We start from the raw sequence: 26,704 nt of genomic DNA on the forward strand, positions 1-26,704 counted from the left end.
TGCAGGCATTGTAACGCGTGATACTTCATCTATCTGATCACGTATTTCTGTAGTAGCTTCATACATATTAATTAGTGACCTATAATGTAACGACCACATGCATTCAACATTGTTTTACGCGCCACTCGCGTGACTTTGCTGTATACTTTTACTAGGCTAGGAGGTCTATTACATGTTAGTGAGATAAAACAAACATTTATTATAACAAGATCGAAGTATAATCTAACCAAAATAAAGTAATAACCTATAAAAAGAGTGGAAAACTGGACAATTATTTGCATTAGTACAGTAAAAGACGATAATATCTATGGTTACAACTGTAAGTTCATGTTTACACAAGGGTGTAAAGAGTGTGGATCATATTCCAAAAATAATCTCAATGTCAGCCCTCCCCTTCAATACGTATGGCCAACTCTCTTTGAGAGCAATTGTAGACATTATCATACATGTAATACTGATAAATTTATTGATTAATATGCTTCTTTCTCTTTAATAATTTATATGAATCTATCTATTCGTTATTCATTATTCATTCATTCATGTATCGTTAAAAATGCATTTATTTACTCTCTCACACATAGGCAATTATAGCGGATAATTATAATCTATAGTAGAAGTTTAGAAATTTCTAACAGCAGCAGCAACAACAACAACAACAACAACAACAGCAATGACAAAACACCCTCCTTGGGGATTCCAAAGAAAAGTTCAAAAGCGAGTCCACGTGTTGTAATCGGTGAGATGTAGAAGGTGAGATTATATTCGTTGTAGTCCTCATTTATCTCTGCTACCCGTTCTTAGAGCAAAATGTAAAGATATGGCTACCGGGTCGCACATCCGTTCGTTAAACTTTAGATAAACCCTACGACGACCGAGGTCTGTTTTATCTACGTTCATACGCAGATGGTCACTGATAAATGTTGTAATCAAGCAGTAAACGTCTGTGATCAATTAATCTTAGTCAGAAACATGATAGTGCATGATTACGTATCAGTACATTATCATCATTCCACATGAAATAATACAGGAAGATCATGAAACAACCTTACCGCAACTAAACATAGAAGGAAAACTCGGATCAGAGGCAGCGGTGTTATTTATAGAGTCCGAGGAGTTTAACACGCCCTTTGCCTTGGAATGTATGTGCTTCGAATACCATCAAGGTTACGTGCTTGATAACATGAGGTCACTTTATTTTTATATCATCGTACACACTGAAGCACTTTCGAGAACAAGAAGTACTCGGTTTTATGTAATATACCCCTATTCTCTTGAATGCATGTTTCCCTAGGGAAAGATTATACAATATGACATCAGAGCTTGCAGGAGGTTTCCTTGGAGATTGGTTAACCTTGTGAATGTATGGAATGTATGCATCCATAGAAATACAGTAATAGCATGACAGAAGATATATTTTAATACCACAAAATCTGCAACAGAGGCTACTCGGTATGTATAACCATCCCATCAACACAGAATTCGGATTGCAGAAAATAATCAAGATGTCTCATTCATACTGAAGAATTTCTTACATGGAACCTACTCTGGATGTTGTTAGGTCATTAGGTTGGAATATTACATGACCTAATAAATCTGCTTTTGATTCTGTTTTGTCTATATTGATCCTGTAATAGTATGGACTTTTGAGGATTGTTTTTTTGTTGTTGGTTTTTTTTTTGTTTCTGGTGATATAGTTTTGTGGTTGCACCAAAGAAATAAAAACGTGGATAGACATGACAACTATTCTTAGCTTAACTGCTAAGGGAATGCCATTATATTAGTGAGGGAAACTTCACTTCAGGAAGGACATAGAGGATGTCGAACCTCAGGAAATGTTACTCTCAAGAAAATTGGTTTTGAAGCACATTGACTCACCCCTGCGTTGAACGCGTAACGAAAGACAGGAGTTGAAATCTTTTTTAGTCATCGCCAGGAAGGGATTATAGGATTACATTGAAACTTGGCATCTTTAACAAGCACATACCATTCTTCACCCTTCTCCTTATTGGTCTGATATGTCCAAAGGTTACGGGAATCAAAGGTTAAGAAAGCTAACGTGGGTCGTAAACAGACCCCCGACAACTCTTCAAATACAAACAAGTAAAGTATGAGTGAAAAAAAAATCCTCATATTTTGATTTTTTTTTCTTTGTGTATAGCTAACTATTCATTCACACCAACTTTAGAAGAAAAAAAAAACCAGCCACGGCAGTGGCAAGTATGTGATGATATTTTGCAATTTTCAAATACACTTCCATGAGAAAGCAATATTTAGAGGGTCTTTCTGTGGGCGTGTCCAAGTTATATGGGGAAGGATGGTGTGACGGCTATTATGGGGTGCATAGGGCGTATATTGGAAGTTCGTTTCGCAGCGTGTAGGATGTTGTTGGGAGTATCGTTGCTGGACGCAGGTCGACATGCATTTCAGATGCATAGGCTGTTTTTGATATTCCGTAAATTAGACTGAATTATAGTAAGTATTTATGTGTTAAATATGGAATTAGATAATGATATCATAATTATGTATGTACAATGTAGATGTTTGATTTCCCTAGAGGTACTTTTTACCATTGGGAGCAGTGACATAAAAAAATGTTCTAGTTATCACATTTCATGCATTTCATGCATATGTGTAGGTCAGTTGTATCACAAAACATCCTACCACATAAAATTTTGCAATAAAGCCTAAAATGTAAGTTGATTAGTCTGGAAACAATTTTATCATAACTATTGTTCACATTTTGTATATTTAACAATACTTAACATTGATTATACTGAATAACTTTTTTACACTGGTTATTTCTATCCCTAGGTCACTGTTTATAACCATTTTGAAGCTCTAAAACTGGGTTTTTATTTCATCTGCAAATGGTAAACAATACCTTTAACTATTTAAGTATGCAGTTAAATTATTGCATTTTAAAATGATGTGCAATAATATCCTAAAGTATAGTGTGTAAGTTAAGTCTGTGGTTGACAGAAAGGCATTGATTTGTCATTTTTAAAGGGAATAGTGTTACAGTAAATGATAAAGGGTTGCGGTGTTTGGGTGTGGGTAATATTTGATATACATATTGATAAATTGATTTATTTTATTTTTACTGTTTTCAGTTTGAGTTCTGGGGTGAAGTATGTTTCATTTGTGTGTATGTTTGAATACATATTTTACTATCTATATCATAATTTTCAGCATTTATGTGTATTGGACCGCATGGAAGAACAGAATTATCATCCGAAATGGGCAATCTATCCATATTGTAATCCATCTTTGATTAATGTATGATTTTTACATTGCTCTGTGTATCTTTTAATGTGAAATGGAGAATGGACAAACAAACAAAAAGACAGACAAACATGTCCAGACAGGAATTAAAGAAAACAAACACCCAAAACGATTTGACTGTTTTAATAATGTTTTAAGGTTTGAGTCCCTTAACTCAGGTAATCCAAACTGTCATCTTTTCTCAGGAGTTGGGGGGGGGGGGGTGGGGTGGGATGGGGGGGGGGGTCTGGATGACTCAAGCAATGTCAGCCTTGGCGGGAATATATGTAGCCTTTCCCCCTGTCAAGGTCAAGTGATGCGTGCTTGCCATGCGCAAGTTGTGACAATGAGCGCCATTTCAAACTTCCTATACCACCCCGACGCCATTCTCCAACACCCTCTGGTGACGTTTGATTCATATGGATCCGAGGGCATAACGCAAATTGCATGGACGAACACGGCCATGCCGTGAGTACCTTGATATTCATTTGTCCACGCCCTTGAGGGCGGTCGACGCTTAGTTAATGTTTTCCCATGACCTTGCTATAATTGACATTATAAGTAGGTAGTCCTTCAGGGATTAATAATTGTCCTCACTAGTCCCTAGTCAGACACTTTGTTAATCTCATCAATTCGACATACTGTCGATCAATATGAGTTTTTTTTTTTGTTTTTTTTTTGGTAGACGGGTTACCGTTAAAGACGGCGATTTTTTTTTTCATCTTAAATCACATGTACCATTTAAATGCAGAAAACAGAGGGGGAATGCAAATAATGGATGTCAGCACAAATTGGGTACAGTTAATCAAACAGAAGAATCAAGAGAAGCTAATTTTGTATTGGCAAGGCGACGATTATTCCACCAGAACTCTTTGTTGCACCTGTGGCGCCTTTAAACCCAAAGCTTGACTAAACTTTACTGCATTGTAATGCTCAAGGATAAGTCTCCTATAAGTTTGAATGACACATGTAGGCCTACATGTATGCATAAATAGAAAATATATATAATTTGATATACAGCTTCTTTAAACATTTTTTTTTTCTCATACATACAGACATACTGCCATCCAACAGCTGGACAACAACAAATCGGATGTTGGTCTCCGATTTGTTCTTGTCTAGCTGTCGCTGTTGATGTCAAAGCTGTAAACGTTGTAAAGGTTTAAATTGCCGTATTTAAGAACTTCCCGAAATACATATTTACTTAGAAAAAGAAAAATCCAAGTCTTCATGCATGATTATCATTACGTACAATTTGTTTTGAAAATCTTCTTTTTCTTTGTTAAAGAATTCCATGTTACACCTGAAGTTGTTACATAATTTCGTAGTCAAGCTTGCACCTAAGTTCACTCAACGTTTATCTTCTCAATTGTCTTTGTGTTGCACATAAAAATGAAGGAAATAGCCGTCTAAGAGCCTATGACATTGGTGTGTAAGTAATATTGATGCGGACTGTCAAGGACATGAACCTTTAAACAGTCGAGGTTTGCATTCCAAACCCGCACGAGCGGTGAAAGTGGGGCCAGTTCCATGTACCTCTTTCAGGCTACACTTACCTGCTTCCGAGGGCCCAGGGATTTGCCGCTGGGATGTGCTCCGCATAGCTCCGGCAACTCGACGCTTGCCCTGCGAACAAACAACGGATATGGTCGAGTTTGTTCTCCAAACACGCCGGTACCCCGGCATGGGACGGGTGACGACCGACACTTCATTCCAACAGACCGTGATGGGGTGGGGGCAGGGAGGGGCGGAAGGTGTCGAAAAATATCCACCTTGGGCGGCCTACAAAAGGAACAACATCGCTCTTTGATCGACACCATAGGCTTTTGAATCAATGAAAGTCTCTGTTTGGATATCACACATTAATGACAGTACTATAAAATCCGTAACATCTAAAGGCAAATTGCAGGATAGTTTTTTTTTTTTCTTCCATAACGTTTCTTTCCAACTTACTTCCGCCTCATTATCCAAATGCACATGGCGTTTTCCGACCGTGGTTGCACTCTACCTTGACAATAAGCAGCCGCTTCCCTCCACCTTTCTGCCTTCTATTAATTGAATGTGCAGTGAAGGCTACCCTAAAGTGAAATGCTTTAACTGATACCAGAACTCTCAATGGCTCAGTGTGCGCTGGTGCATTATGCCTGCAACGGTTTCTTACGACAGGTGATTTCCTCGAGTGATTGTATTCATCAAGCATAATAAATAGAATATTGCTCACTCTCTTGATAATGGTGAAGTCTTTTTTTTCATTCTAATCAAACATTTTCAAACACCTTCATTTCTTACTTATGTTTTATTTCTCTGAAATTGTAGAGAACTGGTAAATACAGGTGTAAGCAATCGCCACTTTTTTGTAGGCCTTCCAATACGTAATGTCATAAAAAATACAGGCGCAAACACACACACACACACACACTCACACACACACACACACACACACTCTCTCTCTCACACACACACACAGACACACACACACACACACACACACATATATATATATATATATATATATATATATTCTTTTTTTAATGAATTTTCTATTCCTTTAAAGTGATACAGGATGTTGGCACTTTCTAGAAGAGTCAATCTTACAGTCTACACGTGCTCGCGTATTAGGAGTCGGTATTTCATTTGTCTGTGTTATTGAGGAAACGACGCCATGCGTGTATGATTACAAAGTTAACTCTTAAGTAAGGTAATATACAATTCATCAATTGTCACACACTGTCTTTTTAGGTATCACTTTCCTGATGTGCGTGCGCAAACTTGTTTAAATCTTCCAGTAGAGCTAGTGGTTCACCCCTGATACCGCACACGAAGTGTGCCGCTAATATCAGAACCAATCGCCTGTCAGCGCAATGGCAACAAATTCCGATATTTATGCAACGCCCACTACTCTATCAAGAAAACACACAGAGATATTTCTGAACGCAGGGGTTAACTGAAGTAATTCTGCGAGGAGAAGACGAAGGAGAGAGACGGAGCGACATGGTGGGCCGATGGGGCGTTGAACCTGCTCAACATTCCAAACTTTAATCGCGCCAAAGTTGCCGCTGAGTGAAATACTGAGCCCGCCAAAGCTTCCGAGCGCCATCTTGGTCGCCTGTGAAAACATGTGAAAGACAACAGTATCAATATCATGTCAGGACTGAACTTGGGTGGAGAGAATGGAAATAAACACTCTTTAAGGGTGAAAACATGCATGATAGCTACAAGCAGGTGCACAAACAGTTCCAACATTTCTGTTTTCTTGAGCTCCACAAAGGACAGTGACTCCAGCGTAGAGATATGTCTGACATTGGCCATGAAAGAAAAGAAAACTTTACTACCTTTGTCCATGTAGAGCCCAAGTTGTTTGAAAAGGTGTTGTTGGACGTCGCGCGATCAGGTACCAAGACGCACGGACTGTGCTGGATACAATCGAGCCCTTAGTTTATTTTCGTTCTCTATCATATATATTTCTATTTGCTTCATAGGTACGTCCGGGAGTGGCTAGGGTCTATGGTGGTTGCCAGCATTATTGAGATGAATCCCGATGACCAAACGTACTTCGTGCCGGAGTCCAGGCGGCCGTTTCTTACTAACGGACCGTGCAACATCGTGGCATTCAGCGGCCTCGTCCCGATGCTATGTCAGGCCTACGACTCTGTGCTCAGCTGCTTCAAGGAAGACGGACCAAAAGGTGTGTGTGTATAGAAAACAAAAACAATTAAAAAAATACAAAATATGGACAAAGACGGGAAAGAAAAAAAGCGAGAACGACAACAACAACAACAATGAAATAACCCACAAACAAAACAAATAAAAAAACACCAAAGACAACAACAAAAATTCCAAAAATAAAAAGTACAAAATGTGATAGGCCTAAATGCTATCTAATATTCTTAATTTTTTACTTCAATTCAATATATATATATACATATATATATATATTCATATATATTATATATATATATATATATATATATATATATATATATATATATGTTGTGTGTGTGTGTGTGTGTGTGTGTGTGTATGTGAAGGTGTACGTGAAGCAGACGGGGGGGGGGGGGTGGGGCACACATTAAAGCAGTCGACAGGACAATTTTATCGTCAGATTTCCATCCACTTTACCCTTCATGAAATGAACCTTTAACAACGTCAAACTCCATGGTCATTACGTGACATTTACACGGCATTGAGCCTTTAAACGATGGAATTGACTGGCAGACAGAGCACGAGCCTAGGGAGCATTTTCATTACGAAATAGATATGATTCCCCAACTAATGAGTGGGCACATTATCTAAAGTTTGACATTAATTATCACCAATAATAGTCAATGTCATTTGCAGATTTAAGCTTTACGGGCATTACAAGGCTTTACGAACCAGCGTACCTTGGTGACGAGACTAGGATATGACGAGACTGGAATAGATATATATCTATTTTCTCTTGCAAGTATTGATAAAGTCCTATACCAAGCAATTGGGGAAAAAATGTGATCGGATCGGGAAGGCTTTTGTTTCTTCATTGTGTGATTTTTATTTTTATTCTATTTCATCGTGATATTTGTGGGCATATTTGTGGAGAAAACAATGCAGAAATGAAATCAACAAACAAATGAATTAACAATCAATGCAACAACAACAAATAAATCCCATTACTACAAACTGAATAAAAAAACAACATTCAATTCGAACAGTTTATTCAGAGGAACGTAGAAGTTGGGAATGGTTGCTTGTTGAAAATATGTACGTTGAAAAGTCATCCTGTTATTGCCATTTGAATTGACACGTGTTAAATTTTGAGGAAATGATGAAAATCTCTATATTTCTAAATCTTCTTATCTTTTTTTTCTATCTCCACGCAATTTGAGCAAATATGACCAGTGTTATTAAGTCACCTAACATCGTCGCCATTGCAATAATGATGTCTAGTCATAAAGTTATTACAGTCATCATACTTTTCCACTTTATTTTTATAAGCATTTAAACGCAAGAGATCAACTCAATCAACTTACTTTGTGTACAAGTAAGTGAGCTAACTTTTACATTTTAGACGGCATCGAACCTCAAAAGCAAAATCTCTTAACAATAGAATGTGTGTTTCTCAAGTACTCTCGTTATTACCCCCTTGTCCCTTGGACAGGACATGGAATGGAGGTCCTGTGTGTGAGAGAGTCACACCTCATACACGTAAAAGATTCCGCTTCATTCATTCATCGCGAAGCGCAGAGTGCATAATCCGGTGAAGTGGTCCTACCACACATCCAACTGGACCCCATGGAAGACTAGCTAGTGCAGCTGAATATGGGCTATCCAGTCGTCTTCTCAGATGGAACAAAAAATGAAACAAAGATACAATTAAACAAACGAATATTTCTAAATGAACTGTACATTTTCTTTGTTTTCGACCAAATCGTGTTATAATCCAGTTTTCACAGCTTCTATAGCAAATATTCGATGCAAATACATGTAGTATCTTTACAAAGAATTCTTAACTAAATGTGAAGGAAAATGCATGAGCTTGCAAGCACAGAACAATATTCTTGTGTTTGTGTTTTCTTCCTTCCACGGAAATGCTTCTCAAGTTGTAAATTCATCATGGGACAGTTTATCTGTAGTCTTTTTTTTTTCTCTCTCTCTCTCTCGAAAGTGATCGCGTGTGATCGCGATCGGTGATCGCGGGCACAGAGACAGGTTAAGCACTTTGGCGACTCTTCTCCATCGAGTGATAGAGCAGCGATATCATACGCCGCGTGGTATGGATTTTTGGGGGTGTTTTTAATGATGATGAGTAAGCAATGGGTGCGATTCGATAGTAATTGTTCTCACCCTGAAGTGTTCGTGGCAACACCTTCCTTGCCGTGAGAAATGCCAATGGTTACTGAGCAGCAACAACCTTCGTACGTTATTTTTATCCCGGAGATCAACGCCAAACGTCTGTGACTATTAATACGCCATTACCTTCCCTTCCATCAAGATTAATTACAGATCGTGATGGACATAGTGACTTCACTGTCAACCAGAAGTATGAGGGATCGTAACTGACATAATATCGTTGGTTGAGAATGATAAGGGTGTTAAGTGCCTCGAACACTGGCTTTAGTGGCAACTTTACACCCTTATCATTGTCAACCGACGTTATAATTTAATGTACTATAATATAACATAGTATAGTATAATATGATATAATGTAACATAATATGATACAATATAATATAATATAATATAATGTATTATAATATAATATAATATGATATGATATGATATAATATAATATAATATAATGTAATATGATATAATATAATATAATATAATATAACATAATATAATATAATATAATATAATATAATATAATATAATGTATATAACTTTATATGAGTGAGTTGTCTGTTGCATCAAACGTGTTGCATTGGGAGATTTCTTATCCGAACAATCATTTCGTGGACGGTTTTGCATTGTCGATATTTCTTTTTCTGTTGAAGTGAAAGGCGAGAGTTTGCGTCAAACTTATTGCACTGCGGGAAAAAAAAGAAATTCAGGGACGATACCACTCAAGCACAGACGTAATTGAACCATCAGGATAGTTGCTCTGCGTAATAGTAATCACTATCATCTCCGCAGCAATACGGAGATGACGCCATAAAGAGCTGGTGGACGCGTGCGGGGGTGGAGTGCCGTTTTCCTCTTTTGCACCATAGTTAGTTTTTAATCGGTTCTGTGTCAAGTAATTATTTCGCTTTGACATGCAGCAAACGAAAATGTCATAGAGTTGGAATGCCGTAAGGCTGCGGAGAGCTGACAGCGTTCGTAACCGTCCATTTATAGTTTTGTCTTGTTATACGACATTTTTGGGATGACGAATTTATCGCATTTACGTGGGCACGAGGTCATCATTGTTCGCCGACAGCTAATTTCTTTTTAATCGTTTTAACACCGAGTCCACTTCCCTCTTTCATTCCTGATAATATTCATAAATTCAAAAGGCTTTTTTTTCTCCCGTCGTCACGTGCAATGCGTCTAGATCGGGGAGGGAAGCTACAAAACAAGGTGAAAAGCTAGAGCACTGAATACCACAAGTTTAAATGGTACGATGTCAAAGCCCTGGGAGGGAGAGAGAGAAAGAAATAGAGAATAAAACAAAACAGATGCAACATATTGCAGCGCATACGACTGCGTGACTTGCGCTTCCAGTAATTTCATGCTGTAGCACCACAAAAAACCACATCCGGCGTTTTCATAGTTTCTGAACAAATTCCGTTTCATCAAAATGTGTCGTCGCATTCTTAGTTGGCAAGTGGCTGTTTTCCAATTATTGCAATGCCTCGTGGTAATCCTAATTTAGGTTGATTGAGTGACTTCCTCGCCACACATGGCGTAGAAAATGTTTGCAGTTTACAGTTTTTTTCGACTCCTTCCACATCAACAAGACTCATAAATATTATAGTATGCAACAGTAAACATTTATTAAGTAAGCTTCCTGATTTAAGTAAAAAAAAATCAAAGTTAAAAGACTTACTTCCTTGAGGATCCGAGACGGCCCCGTTTCACAAAAGATGTTAGGATAGCAGATTGCAGTGACAACATCCAATCAGGAGGCTTGATTCTTGTCGTTACCATGACAATTGTCATTCCAGCGTTAGTTGCTATCATAGCAACTTTTATGAAATGGGGTCTTGGTCTGTCTATCCTTCAACCTCTGTGATATGAAGCATATCTTTTCCACACCTTCTTTTCATGTCAATAAGAACCAGAAACTATAAATAAGTCTCCATTACACGTTGTATCAAGTTTTCATGAAGTATCCAAGTGGCCTTTGGAAACTCCCAGCCAAGATTTTTCATGACCAAAATAATACACAATCATTTTTCTCTTTTTTTTTGTAGGCATGAGTCCATTTTGCCTGTAAAATTACAAGTTCGCGTCAAGTTCTCTTTTTTCCTGCTCAATATCTACTACTCAAGAATGATTTCAAATTTCACTTCCATGACGTAGGAAATGACATTTACACAACAAATTCCATTACAAATTCTTCGTTCCAGTTTTTCTTCCTGAAATCATGAGTTGTACCTCCTTGGTTGTACGCACGACACCAACAAATATTACGGCCAATGAGCTCCTACATTGAAAAAAAAGTCCATGAAGCATGCAGCCCATGAGTCATGCAGCACATGAGCTCGACACCAAGCAGATAAGGCCCGTGAGTCCGACACTATAGGCAAAAAAGGCCCACGAGTCTTATACTAGGCAAAAAAGGCCCACGAGTCCAACACTCATTACATCACGGGGCTAAATGTACGCAATGTCAGTCTCATGGGCTTTTTTTTTTGCCAAGTGTTGGACTCGTGGGCCTTGTTTGCTCACTGTCGCATTCATGGGCCTTAGTTATTCGCCTAGTGTCGAGCTCGTGGGCTGTATGACTCGTGGGTGTTGAACTCGTGACGTGCATCCGTCTATTGATTCATGTTGACTTAGTCAATATAAGGTTGAAGATGAAGAGATGGTTAAGCTCTTATTCTGGTCAAAATACTCCCTCTTTGTGCAGTGAGAATGTGAAGCGTTGGAAGCGGATCTATCCAACTTATCCTGCTATGGTAAGAAATGATTCACAAGGTCGCTAATCGTTGTGTACCGAGACACACAATGGGAATTGTACAAATATAATTTATCTGATAATTAATCAACCGATGATGATATCACAATGAGAAAGAGCCAATAGCATTACACAGGACCAGAATCTTGTAGTCAATATTCTTTGAAATCAAATTTTACACTCAGTTCACAGTTGCTGCATAGGTGCGAGGCACAAGGGATGACATAGGGTGTTTCTTTGCTCAAAAAGGACATTCTGTTTGAAATATTGTGTAACCAAAACCCATCTTTGTGCCTCAAGAATGTGTTACATAACAACAATTCCAAGAGTTTGTCGGTCTAAAAGGAGAGAGGGCAATATTGGTCTGGGTGGTTTTAATTCAAAACTTGTCAAGATTTATTAAATAACAACTTCTGTCCATTCTTTTCTATGTTTTGGTTTTGTTCTGCAGGCGTTCCATACTCCCAGTATCCCAGGTTCCACAGTTTTATGGACCACATGTCACGGAAGATGCATGACAACTGTTTGATTCAGGATATGATCCCATCTATTGGCGGTCTGGAAGAACTCCTTGGTAAGTCTACAGCCTCATCTCAAGCTACCTTTCATAAATGATGAAAGTCCATTACAATCAACCAACCAACCAACCAACCAACAAACAAACCAACAAACAAACAAACACACAAACAAACAAAAAACCAAACAAACAAACAAAACAGTCACAGCTTCATTAAAATCAGAAAAAAAAAACTTTACGGAATTTTCCGATGCGAGGCAGATTAATTGTGACCCTGCACCTCAAAACAAACAAAAAGTCGCCAGACATGAATTTTTAGTTAAGACCATATTCTGAAAGAGCAGACCTTAAGCTTTAAAATGATGTATAACTCAAATCAAATGGACTCTCCTAACCTATCTAAATATTGGAAAGAAAGCACAAACTCAGGAAAAGTGTGAACTGAGAAAAGAGGCTCTGAAGTACAGTGTCTATTCAAGCGCTTAATCTTTACCAAACCGTGCTGGCTGTGCGATGAATGGGACAAAAAACAGGAAGTAAACCACCAGAGTAACAACAATGAAGGGATTATCAAATTAAACTGAAATTAAGCATTCCTCATTAACACATTCTGTCCATAATTAATGCCAACTTTCAAAGCTGTAGCACTATCCTTTCAAAAGTTATTAGAGTTGAAACTGAAGAGTGTGGACAAGGTTTTTCAGAAATGAAAAAGGGATTCTAAATACACACCTAATCACACTATTCTACCAAAAATGTTCGAGATAAACTGCTAAAAAAACACACTTTCCTGCCCGTTTAATGATACCAAATTTAAGCATAATGTAAAAGAAGACCCTCTCTTTCAGAAAATATGAAAAAGTCAAGTTCGGCTAGGTTGACCCACTTCACTTATTTTCAGTCCTCACGCAAAATCAGTGTGTGCGACTTTATGTTCGTTTTGAGGTGCACGGTCACAATTGATCTTTACGTGGCCTCACACGTCTTCAATTGACTAACTAACGAGCCGTTTCAAAAATAAATGTCCTTGTACTATAATGCATTCTTCAAGTAGAAATTATAATTCATTGCATCAAATTATTCTAGACGTGCAATAATTTGACAACAATGACTATAGTCTGTCAAGGAGAAATTCGTTCGTATGGATGTAAAATCATTGACAAAGAAGTCATTCTTTTGATTTCTTTTTTTTTTCAATTGAAATACCGATGGGAATGTTTTCCAGGGAGTGCATCTTGAATTATCAAAATTCGCTGTGTCAGATTTTAATGAATCTTTCGTCTCGTTTTGTTTGACTGACCCATTTCTTTTTCACAGTTAATTTGAACATAGGCCTAAGCAGAATTTCTCTATAAGAGCGTAATTTTAATCTTTAGTACATATGTAACTGTTGTTTCCTTTTGAATACACACGAACATACACAGACACACACACAAACATTCACATATATAGATGAGTGATATATTTACATGTTTAACGTAAATTCATGCATGAAACACCAACTCATCTCATCTTAAATTGTGACATCTCCTCATCTGCTCATGTACCTATACTGTAGATATATTATGTAATAATTACAGTTGTGGAGACACGTCATATGCATACACGTAATCACTGTAATTTACTGACGTGGATTGCATACTGATGCAGCGAATGTATGGACCTTCTACGTAGTCACCAATGGTCACGTAATTCATAATATAAGGACTTCATCCACCCCAGGCGAAAGTTCAAAATACATCCTGAAATATGCTCCCGCTTTGATTAAGGTTGTTTGAAAATCTCCTTCATACAATTTGCTCCTCTACATAAGCTTTAAAAAAAAAATCACCAGTAAAGATTTTGCGAATTCATGTAAACAACATCCAAGGCTCGAAATCAAAGATCAGCCGAGACTTACAATTTAATTTCCTGTATCAAATGACGTGCAGCATGCGTCAGTTATAGCCTTTAAAACTGGGCACGGCCCCTGTGTGTTACCATAACCGTAATATCAGAGCGTGTTGGCACTTATCATTGAATGTATGGAAATTGTGTTGCAAGATGCGTGTGCCGATTTCACCTTCAACAAGTGTTTATGGCGTTAAGTCCGCTCATCGAATGGCGTGTTCACACCCGACAACGGCGGACTGCGCATTTAACTGCCAAGCAGTCAATCTAATTACGAATTTGACTAATCAGAAACGAGCGCTGGAGCGTTGAAAATAATTGTTGTGATCGTATAGCCCTCCATTGCCAAGTATTACGTCATAATTTTAGAGAAAGGTGTGATGAAGCGACATGTATTTTGCTTAACCTGGTTATTGGAAGTACATGTATTACGTCATAATTTAGCGATAGATGTGATAAAGCGAGATGTATTTTGCTTGACCTGGTTATTGGCTAGATGTACACCAATTATCCACCAATATACATTAGGTATAGGCAATGACCTCAATGATAATTTTTGGTACTGGTTAGCATCTAGTAGGGGGTAAGTGTTCGATAAAGCCAGCCGGTGAGGAAGTAAATTGGGTTATTATTGTGCGCAACGCCCTCAATAAAACACTCCTGTTCAATGTCGCATGAGTTAAAATACATACATGTAGGCGTACCTGAAGATGAGCTTCATGAAACGTTCGAACTTTTGCTTTATCAATTATCCAACACCTAAGTATTTTGTTCGCTTATTTTTTGGGTCCCCACAGGACCTCACAAGTCAAGCTCTACTAATATGTTGGCGGCCTTCTGTATTACAATGTACTTTCTACTCTTGTTTATGACTATAGACTTCATGCAATATCGCTAACTTCCCGTGATAAGTTATCACATCGTGAACAGTTTTGTCAAGACTAGAAATTGCTATATATCTTTTACTCTCCTTGAATACTTAATATCCATTTGTAACTGTAACTGGCAAAAAAAAAACTCCACACAATGAAAGGAAGATTTAAAAAAGAAAAGAAAAGTAAGGGGTGAATCAATCAATATAAAGAGAACGAGCAGCGCGTAGGTTGATCATTCCGACAGTTGTAGCGAAACTCAGAGCATCTTTTTCTTTATACGTTGTGATATTCCTATGTTCAATGTTCAATATTTTATTAGGATGTCGCGTGGCTTTCAAATTCTGCACTTTATATCCTGTATGTATGAACGGAGTTGAAAGGCTATTCAGCGAACCAACTCATAAAACATTCACATGGGAAGAGTTTGTTATGATATGCACGACTGGAGAGCTAATCGGTTTCTCTTACTTTCAATCACTCAAACCATAACCATCAAAAGGCTGCATCGATAAACTGTATCGATCACAAGTTCCTCACGCTCTAATGGCACTAAGAAAATGTGCAACTGGCTTAACTCTTCAACTTTGTCGGGGAGGAAGAAACTCTCGCTAGTGATCTCCTTAACTCGTTCCGTAAGGGAACCTAGTGGCCTGTGTATTAAGTCTATGGAGATTTCAGAATCCAGTATGGAGCGGGCTAATACCAACACCTCACCATCACTCGACATCACTGACGAAGATTTCAAATGGGCCTGTACTATACGAACAATCGTGTACTGTCAGCTGAAACAGTGAATGCATGCGCAAATCTTTGGGGGTTGTTTAACCCTCTCTGTTCCAATATTCCAGATGTGCACAAATTTAACACACAAACGTATGGACAGGTACTCAGTGTGGGGTGCAGAGGGTTAAGTTATATGTTGCCCGCTGCAGCATTTGGTACTGTCATTGGCTGCAACCATCTCCTATGGTAAGGTGATTACACGGATATTCTCTTTGCAACCATTTTGTTTCGCTCAGGGCGATTGCGAGGCCATTTCATGCTGCGCTTTGCTGTAATGATCAGAGCCATCGGCCATTGCTCTTCTTGTCATACATCGAATGCGGCTTGAATTTGGATACCAGCAGCCGCTGTCTGAGATATCCGAAGAACGTACGAATGAGTGGGGAGGGTGTGAAGGTCAAATCAAATGTCTTCAGTGCTTGATGCTGTGTGGTTGTAACAGAAGACTAATTCAGCAATAGACTCATCATCAGAGCCGTAAGCGAGGAATATTTTTCCCCACGACATTACTCACAGCTTCGAAAGGTCAAAGACAGAGGGTGAACAATCGTTAGCATGTGAAAGTAATTGCATATGAAAGAATTCTATCGGCTGTTTCGACACATGTCACGTGATTTCGCCTACAACGCAGTTTGCGTCTCGCCATCAAGGAGCAGCATCCGCTCTCCACAAGTAGCTCGGTTCTCATCTTCAGTGATGTACTTATCTGACATTAATTGTAGGACGTGTTCACCGTGAATCTTTGGTACTGCTTCATGTTAGAGTGATAATTACTTCAGAGGAAGTCGGTGTTCCCTTTTCACACCGACAACTTACACTGATGACCCAAGTGAAGTGTATCTTCTGTTCGAAGCCTTAAAGGTTAAGTGGATATCGATACCATCAGTGTGTTACCTAGGACTCCCATGGCGATCAGTGCCAAGGCATCATTGAATGATAATGTTGCGATCAAAATATTCTGAATAGTATGCAGCCTATATACAATGCGTTGTTATGATTTGATATTTGGATGAAATAACAAACAAACAAACAAACAAAAGATTGGGCGAGTCAATGCGTATACTGCATTTGCCAAACCTGTCACTGCTTTAACAGGATGAGGTATACATAAGAATAATGGGTTGGAGAAATGTTTCGCGGGAAAGAAAAAGAGTATACTGAATTTCGAATGTAAACGCAGCCATCATATCCTTTGCCGGTTCAGCCCCTGCCTGAATGAAAGGTAGCATGACAAATGATCGAAAATGTTCGTATGATTTTTTCATTTTCTACATATCAAGGAAGAAAGAGCTTTTAAAAGTCTTTGAAGCGAGGCGATGATAAACTTTACCGGCAGTCTGCGGACAAAATTTCATCCCAGAGGGTTAGGTGCTGATATTGTCATTACGGGAAACCCCAACCTCAAATGCTTAGGATATCATGAGTTCATTCCGTATCAGCACCCTTCCCACATTGTGGGGTGCGGTCACGTACAGAGACACCGATCATATTTATGGTGTTACCTATAAACTCAAACTCACTTGCGGCTTTTGCTGCCTTTTTTCTCTCTCTCTCTCTCTCTTTCTCTCCTTCTTCTCCAGAATCCGGAGTATCTGTGCTGGATCTTGGATGTGGCCAGGGACACGCGACCATGCTTATGGCTCAGCGCTTCCCCGATTCCACCTTTTACGGTCTCGACATCTCGCAGGAGGCGATCGGCGAGGCGAGGGTTGAAGCGTCGCGCCTCAGCCTCACCAACTGCCGCTTCATGGTGCAGGACGCCTCGTCGCTGCCGGACACGTGGTCCAACACATTCCACCTCGTCACCTTCTACGACGCGTTCCACGACATGCCACGACCCGAGACCGTGCTCCGCGAGACGCAGCGCGTCATGGTGGACGACGGCATCCTCATGATGATGGAAGTCAACGTCCACAGCTCGCCTCACAAAAACATCGGCAACCCCCGTGCCATCGACGGCTACGTCATCAGCATGCTGCATTGCACGCCGGTGTCGATGTTCTTTGGCGGCCCGGGCCTCGGCACGATGTGGGGCAAGGAAAACGCGTCAGAGATGCTCAAACAGCACGGGTTTGGTGACATCACCATGAAGCCGTCCAAAGACAGATTCAACGTCGTCATCACAGGAAAGAAGAAGAAAGACTAACTGAAAAAAAAACAGTCCGCAAATAATATCGACCTCTTTCTCCCTGTGTATTCTCTACAAAACTGCTCTATATTCTATTTCCTTCTCTCTTTCTCTCTCTCCGTCTGTCTCTCTCTTCCCTCTCTCAGCAGCATGATTCACACTACATTGTACTTTTTAGCTGATTTGCTTTTGTCTCTTCGTCGATCACATAACGTTGTTTTGTTTAAAACGAAACGAAGACGTATCCGAGAGGTATTCTTTTCATACTTGTATTCAAATGTATTGCTTTCAAATCAAGCGAGATTGCCTAGACTTTATTATGTAACCATCACGATGTTTCAAAAACTGATCAAATTGATGAATGAATAATGAAGAACTTTCAATTGACCACACACACACACACACACACACACACACACACACACACACAAATTCTAAACAAACAAATCTTGTCCCTACAATGTTTATGGTTTGATTGAGAAGGTTTGGAATCATGCTGATAAAGATTTTGTAATTCACCTGTTATGATATGAAAATGTCGTTGTTTTAGGGTTGACTATACAGTCATGCAAAGAAATCAACTTCCAAAGATCCAACCTAACAAGGAAGTCTATCGGTTTCCAAAGTGGACAACTGTATTCATACTTATTTCAAACAATCTTGAAGAAAATACTTTTTTTTTTAGATTTTAAATTGGTAGAAGTTTCCTTGCCAACCTTATCGTTGTGAAAAAAATATGTATTCTATTACTTGCAAAGCATTTAAATCGTACTTGAAATTTTAATTTATTTAACGGTAAGAATAGATAACATATTTTTATAACAAATTGTATATATGTTTCAAAATAGACATGCCATCTTGCAGGCTCTCTTTGATGTTACAAAAAAAATATATTATGTTTTATTTAACCACATTGTATCATACTATTATAATCTGCACTGCATAATCTTCTAGTTTGACACTTGAAGTAGTTCATGTGGAGTATGATTCCTTTGACCAGAATCTTATTTGAAGGGAGTTTTGTTCTATTCCGGTGGCACCTGAACGAAGGTGCGTGACGTTGTATTCACTGATATGTTCAACCAGATAGAGTGAGCTCAATTGACTTGCGCGATGCAACGATTATTGTAAATAAAGAAGTGTAAATAGGTATATACTAGACTTTTGAAAAATAGATGTTGGTTTTTACCTAATATCAAGAGCTGTAGATAGCGATTGTCGTTGGTACAACAGGCTGTCATTGACATCGCTCTTCACACCTCTAGTAGAAATTATGACTGCCTGATCTTGCTAAGAATTCAACATCATGCAGTCAGCGTTAGTTTGTATAAAAATGTCAAAAGGTAGCAAGTTTAAATTGTCATTTCTTTTTAATTGACCGTTGTCGCGTCCAACATCTATCATACTGTATTCAAAGCTTTCAATTCTTCCATTATCTTCTCATACCCAGGATGAGTCAATCACATTTTTGTTTGAGGACAGAAAAACATGAAAATGAGCTTTTTTAATGCAAAACTTGCATCCTTTTTCAGGACGATACACTGTAATATCATCTAGCTTGTTCACATCAAATATTAAATGTCGTCTTATTGTCGTGGAGTATTGACCCATGTGTGGTGTATGATATTGAGTTTCTTTTTAAGAGGCGAAAGTAAAGAGATTAGAGGTTTCACGAACTTTACATAGTAATAATGATATTTATTGTTTTTATTTAATAGATTCAGAATCATTATGACAATTAAAAGTAATTGCCCACTTGTGGTTATGAAAATGCAGCTGCATTAGAGTGCTCGACAGATCCTTGGAGCGATACTGCTTTTGAAATAAGACAATTCCTCTAGGAGGCAGACATTACATAATCTGGCTTTTAGCTATTTCTGCAGATAGCCTGTTCCATATTTCAAAGTTAATCCCATATACCAATTACATTATTTACGATGTCGGTAAAAATGCAGATGTGTTGTCATTTGCGCATTATATATATATATATATATATCATCATTATGTAAGATTTTTTTTTTGCAAGCATTCACGACTAAAGTCACTATCATCACCGCGTTAACTACTATTACTACTACATTAGGCACCACTCTGTAACCTCTACTACTTAAATTCGGTATCAAAAGAACAAGCTTGTGCCAAACTCTGTACACTTGGTCTGGATTTTGGGATGTAATTCAAGATGCAGTTTTCCTAATAGAGCAGAACGTAGACGGAGCAGAAATCTGGGATAGCGAACGGACGGCTGTCGCAGAAATATAAAGATTACGGTTTATATAGAAAACTTTACATGATATGTGCAGTGAGACCAAACAACATACAGAGAATGATCCCAAAATATCGTTTTCATTTTGTGAATGCTGATGGCGTCTTTGCATGCCTGACAAAATAGAATGGTGATTTCTGATGTAAATACTATTACTGTTTTTACCTCAAATGGAATGGTGTGACATGTTTGCCATCGGAAGGTGTGAATTGGAAGTGTAACGAGCTCCATTTTTATCTGCCACCCACCACGATCTAGAGTCCTCATTCCTCTGAATTTCCCCTAGCATGTCGGCTCTGACTTTGGAAACTGTATACAATGACACCAAATAAAAGGAAATCCATCTGTATCAAACTTAATCTCTTCTTTGGCATATGGCGTTTGACGTGTTTTATTTCCGAGTCAAGAAAGTTTATACGAAAGAATACAAATTCAACCAATGCTGCAACAAATGGACTAACACAAATCATATTATACATTACATATAAGCAGAATTGTTATAAGATTTGCAGGTTTACTGCTAGATTCTAATGTTACAAATACTACACCGAACGAGAATCTACAACATGTGTCAGTATACTCATACAAATGCATTGATCAGTGAAGAGACACACGAAATAAAATTTGTTCCAGAATTTAGAAGGCCAACGAATTCTGTACTGTTTCTTTTTTGTAGCCTCATGCTTTTAATATTTGTATTACATTTTCTGAATTCGAGTATATTTCGTCTGATTGTGTAATTTGAAATTTTTTTTTTCCCCCAATGACCAATCATGATAATGTAAGTCTCTTGGCAATCAAAGTTTTGGTGCATTAGATTTTGAATTGTTTGAAAAGAGTGGCGGGAAACAAGTATGATACAATGAACACTTCATCAAACTTACACACATATCAACATAAAAGTTGCAAAGTTAAAAATTTGACATTTTGACAAAAAATTATATTAGTCACACGCAAGGATTTGTATTAGGCGTTTTAAAGAGGGCGATGGTGGTAAATCCTCTACACTCTCCAAATGGTGGGTATTTAAGAATATAGAGGTCATTCATATTCTTTCTTTCTTTTGCCAGTGATGTATCAAAATAATACAAAAGTTAGCACTGCTACATCACTAAATCTCTAGAAAACTTGAATGTGAGGGATGCTAATGATCCCTTCGCACATCATATTTTTCGTAATACGATTTTTATTCCATCCATAACGAATCATCATTACAAAGCTAATTTGAAAGTGGACGGTGAGCCAGGTTTGCCACAAAAGGGGACGTTGTGGCTTGTGTGGCCACTACGCTGACTGGTCCAAGACGTTGTATTTGTGTCAGCAAGAGGACGTCCGTCACAATGAACCCTGTAAGGGAATCCACAAAACCTTCAATTCATCAGAATAAGAATGATGCTATACTGTATCAATACAATTAATTCTGCTGCATGTTGGTAATATCTACAGCCTGTCGTGCCCCTCATGGCAAGCCAAAATCCAGTGATAACACATCATGCACACTGATCTTCAGATTTTAGACAGACTGGGCCCCCAAAGCGAGTAATAATGCTTGGGAACGACGTGAGGAGATTCTGTCTGGCTATTTTTGATTCGTCCTATAATACAGAAACACCTGCACAATCAGTTAAAAAAGTGGGGTCTCTCAGCGAATTATTGGGAAACCAGGGTTGTCAGCAATGGGCTTGCGCTCTTAATGGGCAGCGTTGGGGTGACGATTGACTCATTTGTGAGTACAAAGATCGGGTGCTTCCGACCAGTGACAACAGCTCGCTGCGCTGCCTGCCTGTTGTTGCAAAGAACACGCTGGAACCGGAAACCGTGATATGCATAATTGATATTTAGGTCATTTCCGTTACATTTGCTGCGAAATCTAACATTACTTATAGAAGATTTAAATTTAGCCAATACCAAATTCAAGCCATGTTATTTGTGTGTCTGTTGTGCAGTAACAAAAACCACCACAAACATAGAACAAACAAACAAACAAATAACAAATATTGAACAGTAAAAAACATAATAACAAACACACAAACAAAAGAAACGCATTAAGACGTCACTAATCCTTGATTGACTTTGCTTGAACACTGATTGACAGATTGGCCTAGAATTATCTACAATGGCAATCTATACTTTTGTGGTAACTCTTCATTTTACCTCAAACACTGTGAAAGGGATTGACGTGCGACATCATGGAGCGTCATTTTTTCACAAACTGAAATTCTATCTGAACAATATTCTTCTGAAAATATAACACCACACGAGGAACACATTCTAAGGGTCATCTTGAATTGCGATCCCACGCTATGTTCTAGTTGACTTCGGCAGAGTCAACTAGACCAAATTGCAGAAGATTCACTAACACCAGAAGTGTGAGAAAATTATGAAAGTGCCATTTCAATCAAGGGAAAACAGAAATACAAAACAAAAATTGAATCGCATAGTAAGACATGATATAAGTAGTATAACTGAGAAAACCTCGGCATACTTTGAAGGATAACAATAAAGTAGGTACGCAAAAAGAGTGATCCACTAGAAAACTAGGCTTATGGATCACTCAAAACTTGATAAATAAGTAAACATCATCGTTATTCAAACCGTAACTTCTTTTGAAGTACAGAAAATACAGTTTCAAGCAAATCTAAAAATGTTCAAGTTGCATGCCCTACTCGATGTGCCGTGTGTACCCAACAGAAGAATGATTTAAAAAAAAAAATGCAAATTAGACAGGGTAATTGTCTGTCACCAACTTCCCTATTGGTTTGTTCGCATAGAAAAGAAAATAATCATTTTGGTTGATGATTTACCAATACGGCTGTTTCCTGATGAAAGTCAGAACGTAAAGGAGCTACTAGTGTTGTAGCTGAGTGGATAAGACCACAGACTATCAATCCCTCGGTGTCTGATGGTTCAAGTCCCTTGGCTGCAGCCGTTGTACCCCTATATAGGCAAGGTATTTTGTCCTCATTGGCTAACCTTGGGATGGAAGTCGGTGCAGTGTTTGTGTTCTGTTTTTGTATGTTTTGCTTACAAACATTTATTGCTTCCTTTAAAAGGAAACTCAAATCACAGCAAATCAAATAATACAATAAAAATTTCCTAATTTCCTTCTTTTTGTTTTTCCAATTTAAAAGTCACAAAAGTTTTGCTCCCGGTGCAGTGTAGTCGATTTTATTACCTAGCTGTTTCTATGGTAAACGCGTTTGTATGATGCAATTGTTTTAAAGCACGTTGCAACAAAAAAAAAAAAAAAAAAAACAGAAAGAAATGCGCGTAGGCATTTTCTTCCTGCATACTATACAGCAACGGTTGTTTTTTTTTTTCATGTTAATTCGAGTCAAACTATATAACCCGTATATGGTATAAACATATATATAAACTGAAATTCCAAAGGCGTCGACATAACAGACAAATAACTGTTTTAAATCTGCCCTAAGAAGACCCTGTCAGCCGACATAGAACTATAGGATGGATTCCGACTCATTTATTGGCTCATTTTGAAGAATAATAACAAAGTTTTAACCCATTGAGGACTGGTTGATTTTGCTACAGCACGATTCTCCCATAGACACCCGTCCTGCCCGAGTATACTCGGGACTCGTCTTCAATGGGTTTGGACTCATGTCCGTCCAAACTCATGCGCACTTCGGTCAAGTTGGTATCAGACATAACAACATAAGATTTTTTTTTTTTCTGGTAAGATGATAATTGTCTTCAAGTCATTATTTTCAGCGCTGATTTTATCTTCATTGACCAGGAATGCTATTATATCGCCCGTTTTGTGACTACTGATGTCATAAATATCCTTCTCGACAGTGGCCACAACGATAGCACTAATGACAAAGATGATAATACAGATACGGAGGAAAGGTACGCGATTCCAGCAGTTTCACATTGCAAGGTGCTTCACAAGGAATGAATTACAGAAATCAGCAGATGAACAACAGAGTGAATGAATATAATTATCTCAAAAATAGTTTCGTCAGGAATAATAATCTTGCCATTTTCGCAACATGACGTTCGTTTCCAATCTTACCTGTATGTCTGTTTTTTAAGGTTTTTTAAAACTTTTTTTTTTTAGACAAAACGAACAAGTAAATCATTATCAGTGGCTGAATGGTCTTCTGTTACTGCTCACTGTGATACAATGAGGAGGATTCGTGGTTGCGGTTGTTGAATTTGAACTGCAGTCGCCCTTTATGTGTTCAGTTCCACATGTACATTATAACAACAAAATGATTTGCCTTTACTTCATCATAATCTCTCTCTATCTCTCTCTCCCCCTTCTCTCTCTCTCTCTCTCTCTCTCTCTCTCCCTCTCGATCTTCTCTGCCACTGTCTTTTGTCAGTTTTCTGAGACCGGTTTATCATGACACAACTAACTTACAACGGTAACTTCCTCTTTTACAGAGAATCGGAATATAGTGTGCGCAAGCACAGAACTAAATCAGGATTGGCATTACGTAAACTTCATACTTCTTTCGTGAATGGTAGCATCACATAATTTATTATTATGTCTACTATGTCTGCCTCTCTCTGCGTAATAAAGTGAGGATATTTTCTCCAAATGACGCAATATTTGTTGACACTGTGAATATCATCGATATCAATATGATCGATAGATTTGGGGAAGTATCTTTGCAAGAGACGATACTACAGTGCCAATATAAGTGACCAAAGTGTACTGAGAGTGTGAGCGGGGAAAATGTACTTCATTTTCTCCCCCGTTCCCCGGAAAAGAAGCGAACATACGAAAGAAGAAGATGAGAATTGCACTCGGTGCGATGAAAAACGACAAAAAATTTATCGCATAGTCATCGCCGTTACTCACGGAGAGAAATATAACATTGACTGTTTTGCTTATTTTTCTAGCCAATGTTACTGGCGACCTTTATCATGTGTTTGTGAGCACGGAGCCATACATTACCTGACATTTCTCAATGTCGCCCTCGACTCTATCATTATGCTATGTGTCGTCCCCTACAAATCTTTAAGAAAATAGATTTTATGGAAGTTGCCATTGCTGTATAGACCAAGGTTATTGGAAGAAGATTACGCTGTAAAAATCCTACCTAAGATTAAGAATTATGCCCCTATGTTGTACGCATTGCCTACTGTTGACACGAGGACAGCGAGAAAACGAGACGGAAAGGGAGGAAAATGAGAAACGAAGCCCATCTCAGCAAAATAAACACCATAATCTGTTATGGTCCATATCTTGCTCCAAAAGACGATTTTTAGCATCGAATTTACGATGTTCGAAGAGTGTTCGATAAACATCATGCTTGATTCCTGACCTATGTTTAAATCACAGGAAACCACCTCGTTGTAAGGGATTGTACAGCATAATGCACGTCGAATCGACTCAAGCTGTGCATGAACAGGTCGTTCTGAGAACATTTTGACTTTCTAACAAACACTGCGCGAAAGTTTTAGACATCCGATTACATGATTTAACTCATTGGCCACGCAAAGTATTTGTTTTGAGGCTGGTTGAGGAATAAAAAAAGAAGATATCACTTAATATTAGGTCTTGTCTGAACGATGTGCAGAACAACAAGCTACACAAAGTACACTGTGAGTTCACTGAAGTAATGTCTGTCTAGACTAGGCGATGGGTACACAGGATGCTTTTTGTCAACTGACGAATCTTCACGACAGAGAAATTACTACTGACCCATACATTTCGCGCTGGATTCTCAACCGATATGCCCACTGACCAAAATCTTTCTTTTCAATTGATTGATTCCGCGAATTGATGAATTGACGGAAAGCATGCATATAGCATTCGTGGCGTACAAAAGCATCCTTCCTGGATAACCTTATGGCCTCTAGGCCACACTTCGGTATCCGAATTCATATGTCGCTCGCCGATCTAGTCAAATGGTTTCCGCAAAAAGCGACAGCAGCGCCGTCGCCTTATGAGGAGGGATCATTGCCACTTAGTGCGGGACTGGTGCGCCGAAGCGCAAGCAAATCGCGTGGGCAGGACTAGATGTAGTAGTGTGGTGATCATCTTTAGATATTAACCCGGTCGGTACTCACTCATAAAAGGTTTCCGTAATCTGCAATATCTCTCTCTGGACTTTTATATAGAAATATCGATGGGCTTAACAAGCTAGCACACACACACACACACACACCCACATGCACACACGCACGCACGCACACGCACACACACACACACACACACACACACACACACACACACACACACACACACACAAACACACACACATCTCAGTACAGCTTGCGTGCCATGGACACACATAGCGCTGGCATTGTAAAATCATCGCAGCACGCTAAAACACAAACGACCTCGACATTTATCGGCGGTTATAAGTGCGAAAATGTGAAATAAAGCGTATACGGTAAGATTAGAAGTATACTCGAGAGAAGTGGGGTT

At 38.6% G+C, this 26,704-nt stretch overlaps 1 protein-coding gene across 1 annotated transcript; it reads left to right on the forward strand.

Moving 5' to 3' along the window:
- The first annotated feature begins 3,607 nt into the window (after positions 1 to 3,607).
- LOC139721226 (S-adenosylmethionine-dependent methyltransferase Rv2258c-like) lies at positions 3,608 to 18,053 on the forward strand. The gene is made up of 4 exons (XM_071632550.1): positions 3,608 to 3,729; positions 6,741 to 6,946; positions 12,294 to 12,416; positions 17,488 to 18,053. The coding sequence occupies exons 1-4, from the start codon at positions 3,608 to 3,610 to the stop codon at positions 18,051 to 18,053; spliced, it is 1,017 nt and encodes a 338-aa protein (XP_071488651.1).
- Positions 18,054 to 26,704: the final 8,651 nt, after the last annotated feature.

This window comes from Diadema antillarum, unplaced genomic scaffold, assembly GCF_040938485.1.
Source record: "Diadema antillarum isolate AM-2024a unplaced genomic scaffold, OU_Dant_1.0 scf00000140, whole genome shotgun sequence".
Classification (NCBI taxonomy): domain Eukaryota; kingdom Metazoa; phylum Echinodermata; class Echinoidea; order Diadematoida; family Diadematidae; genus Diadema; species Diadema antillarum.

Excerpts from the sequence above, each read along its gene's own strand:
- LOC139721226 (XM_071632550.1), top strand. The coding sequence starts at position 3,608 with ATGAGCGCCATTTCAAACTTCCTATACCACCCCGACGCCATTCTCCAA. Across the intron at positions 3,730-6,740 it reads TGGACGAACACGGCCATGCC|GTACGTCCGGGAGTGGCTAG; the intron begins GTGAGTACCTTG and ends TTTGCTTCATAG. Across the intron at positions 6,947-12,293 it reads CAAGGAAGACGGACCAAAAG|GCGTTCCATACTCCCAGTAT; the intron begins GTGTGTGTGTAT and ends TTTGTTCTGCAG.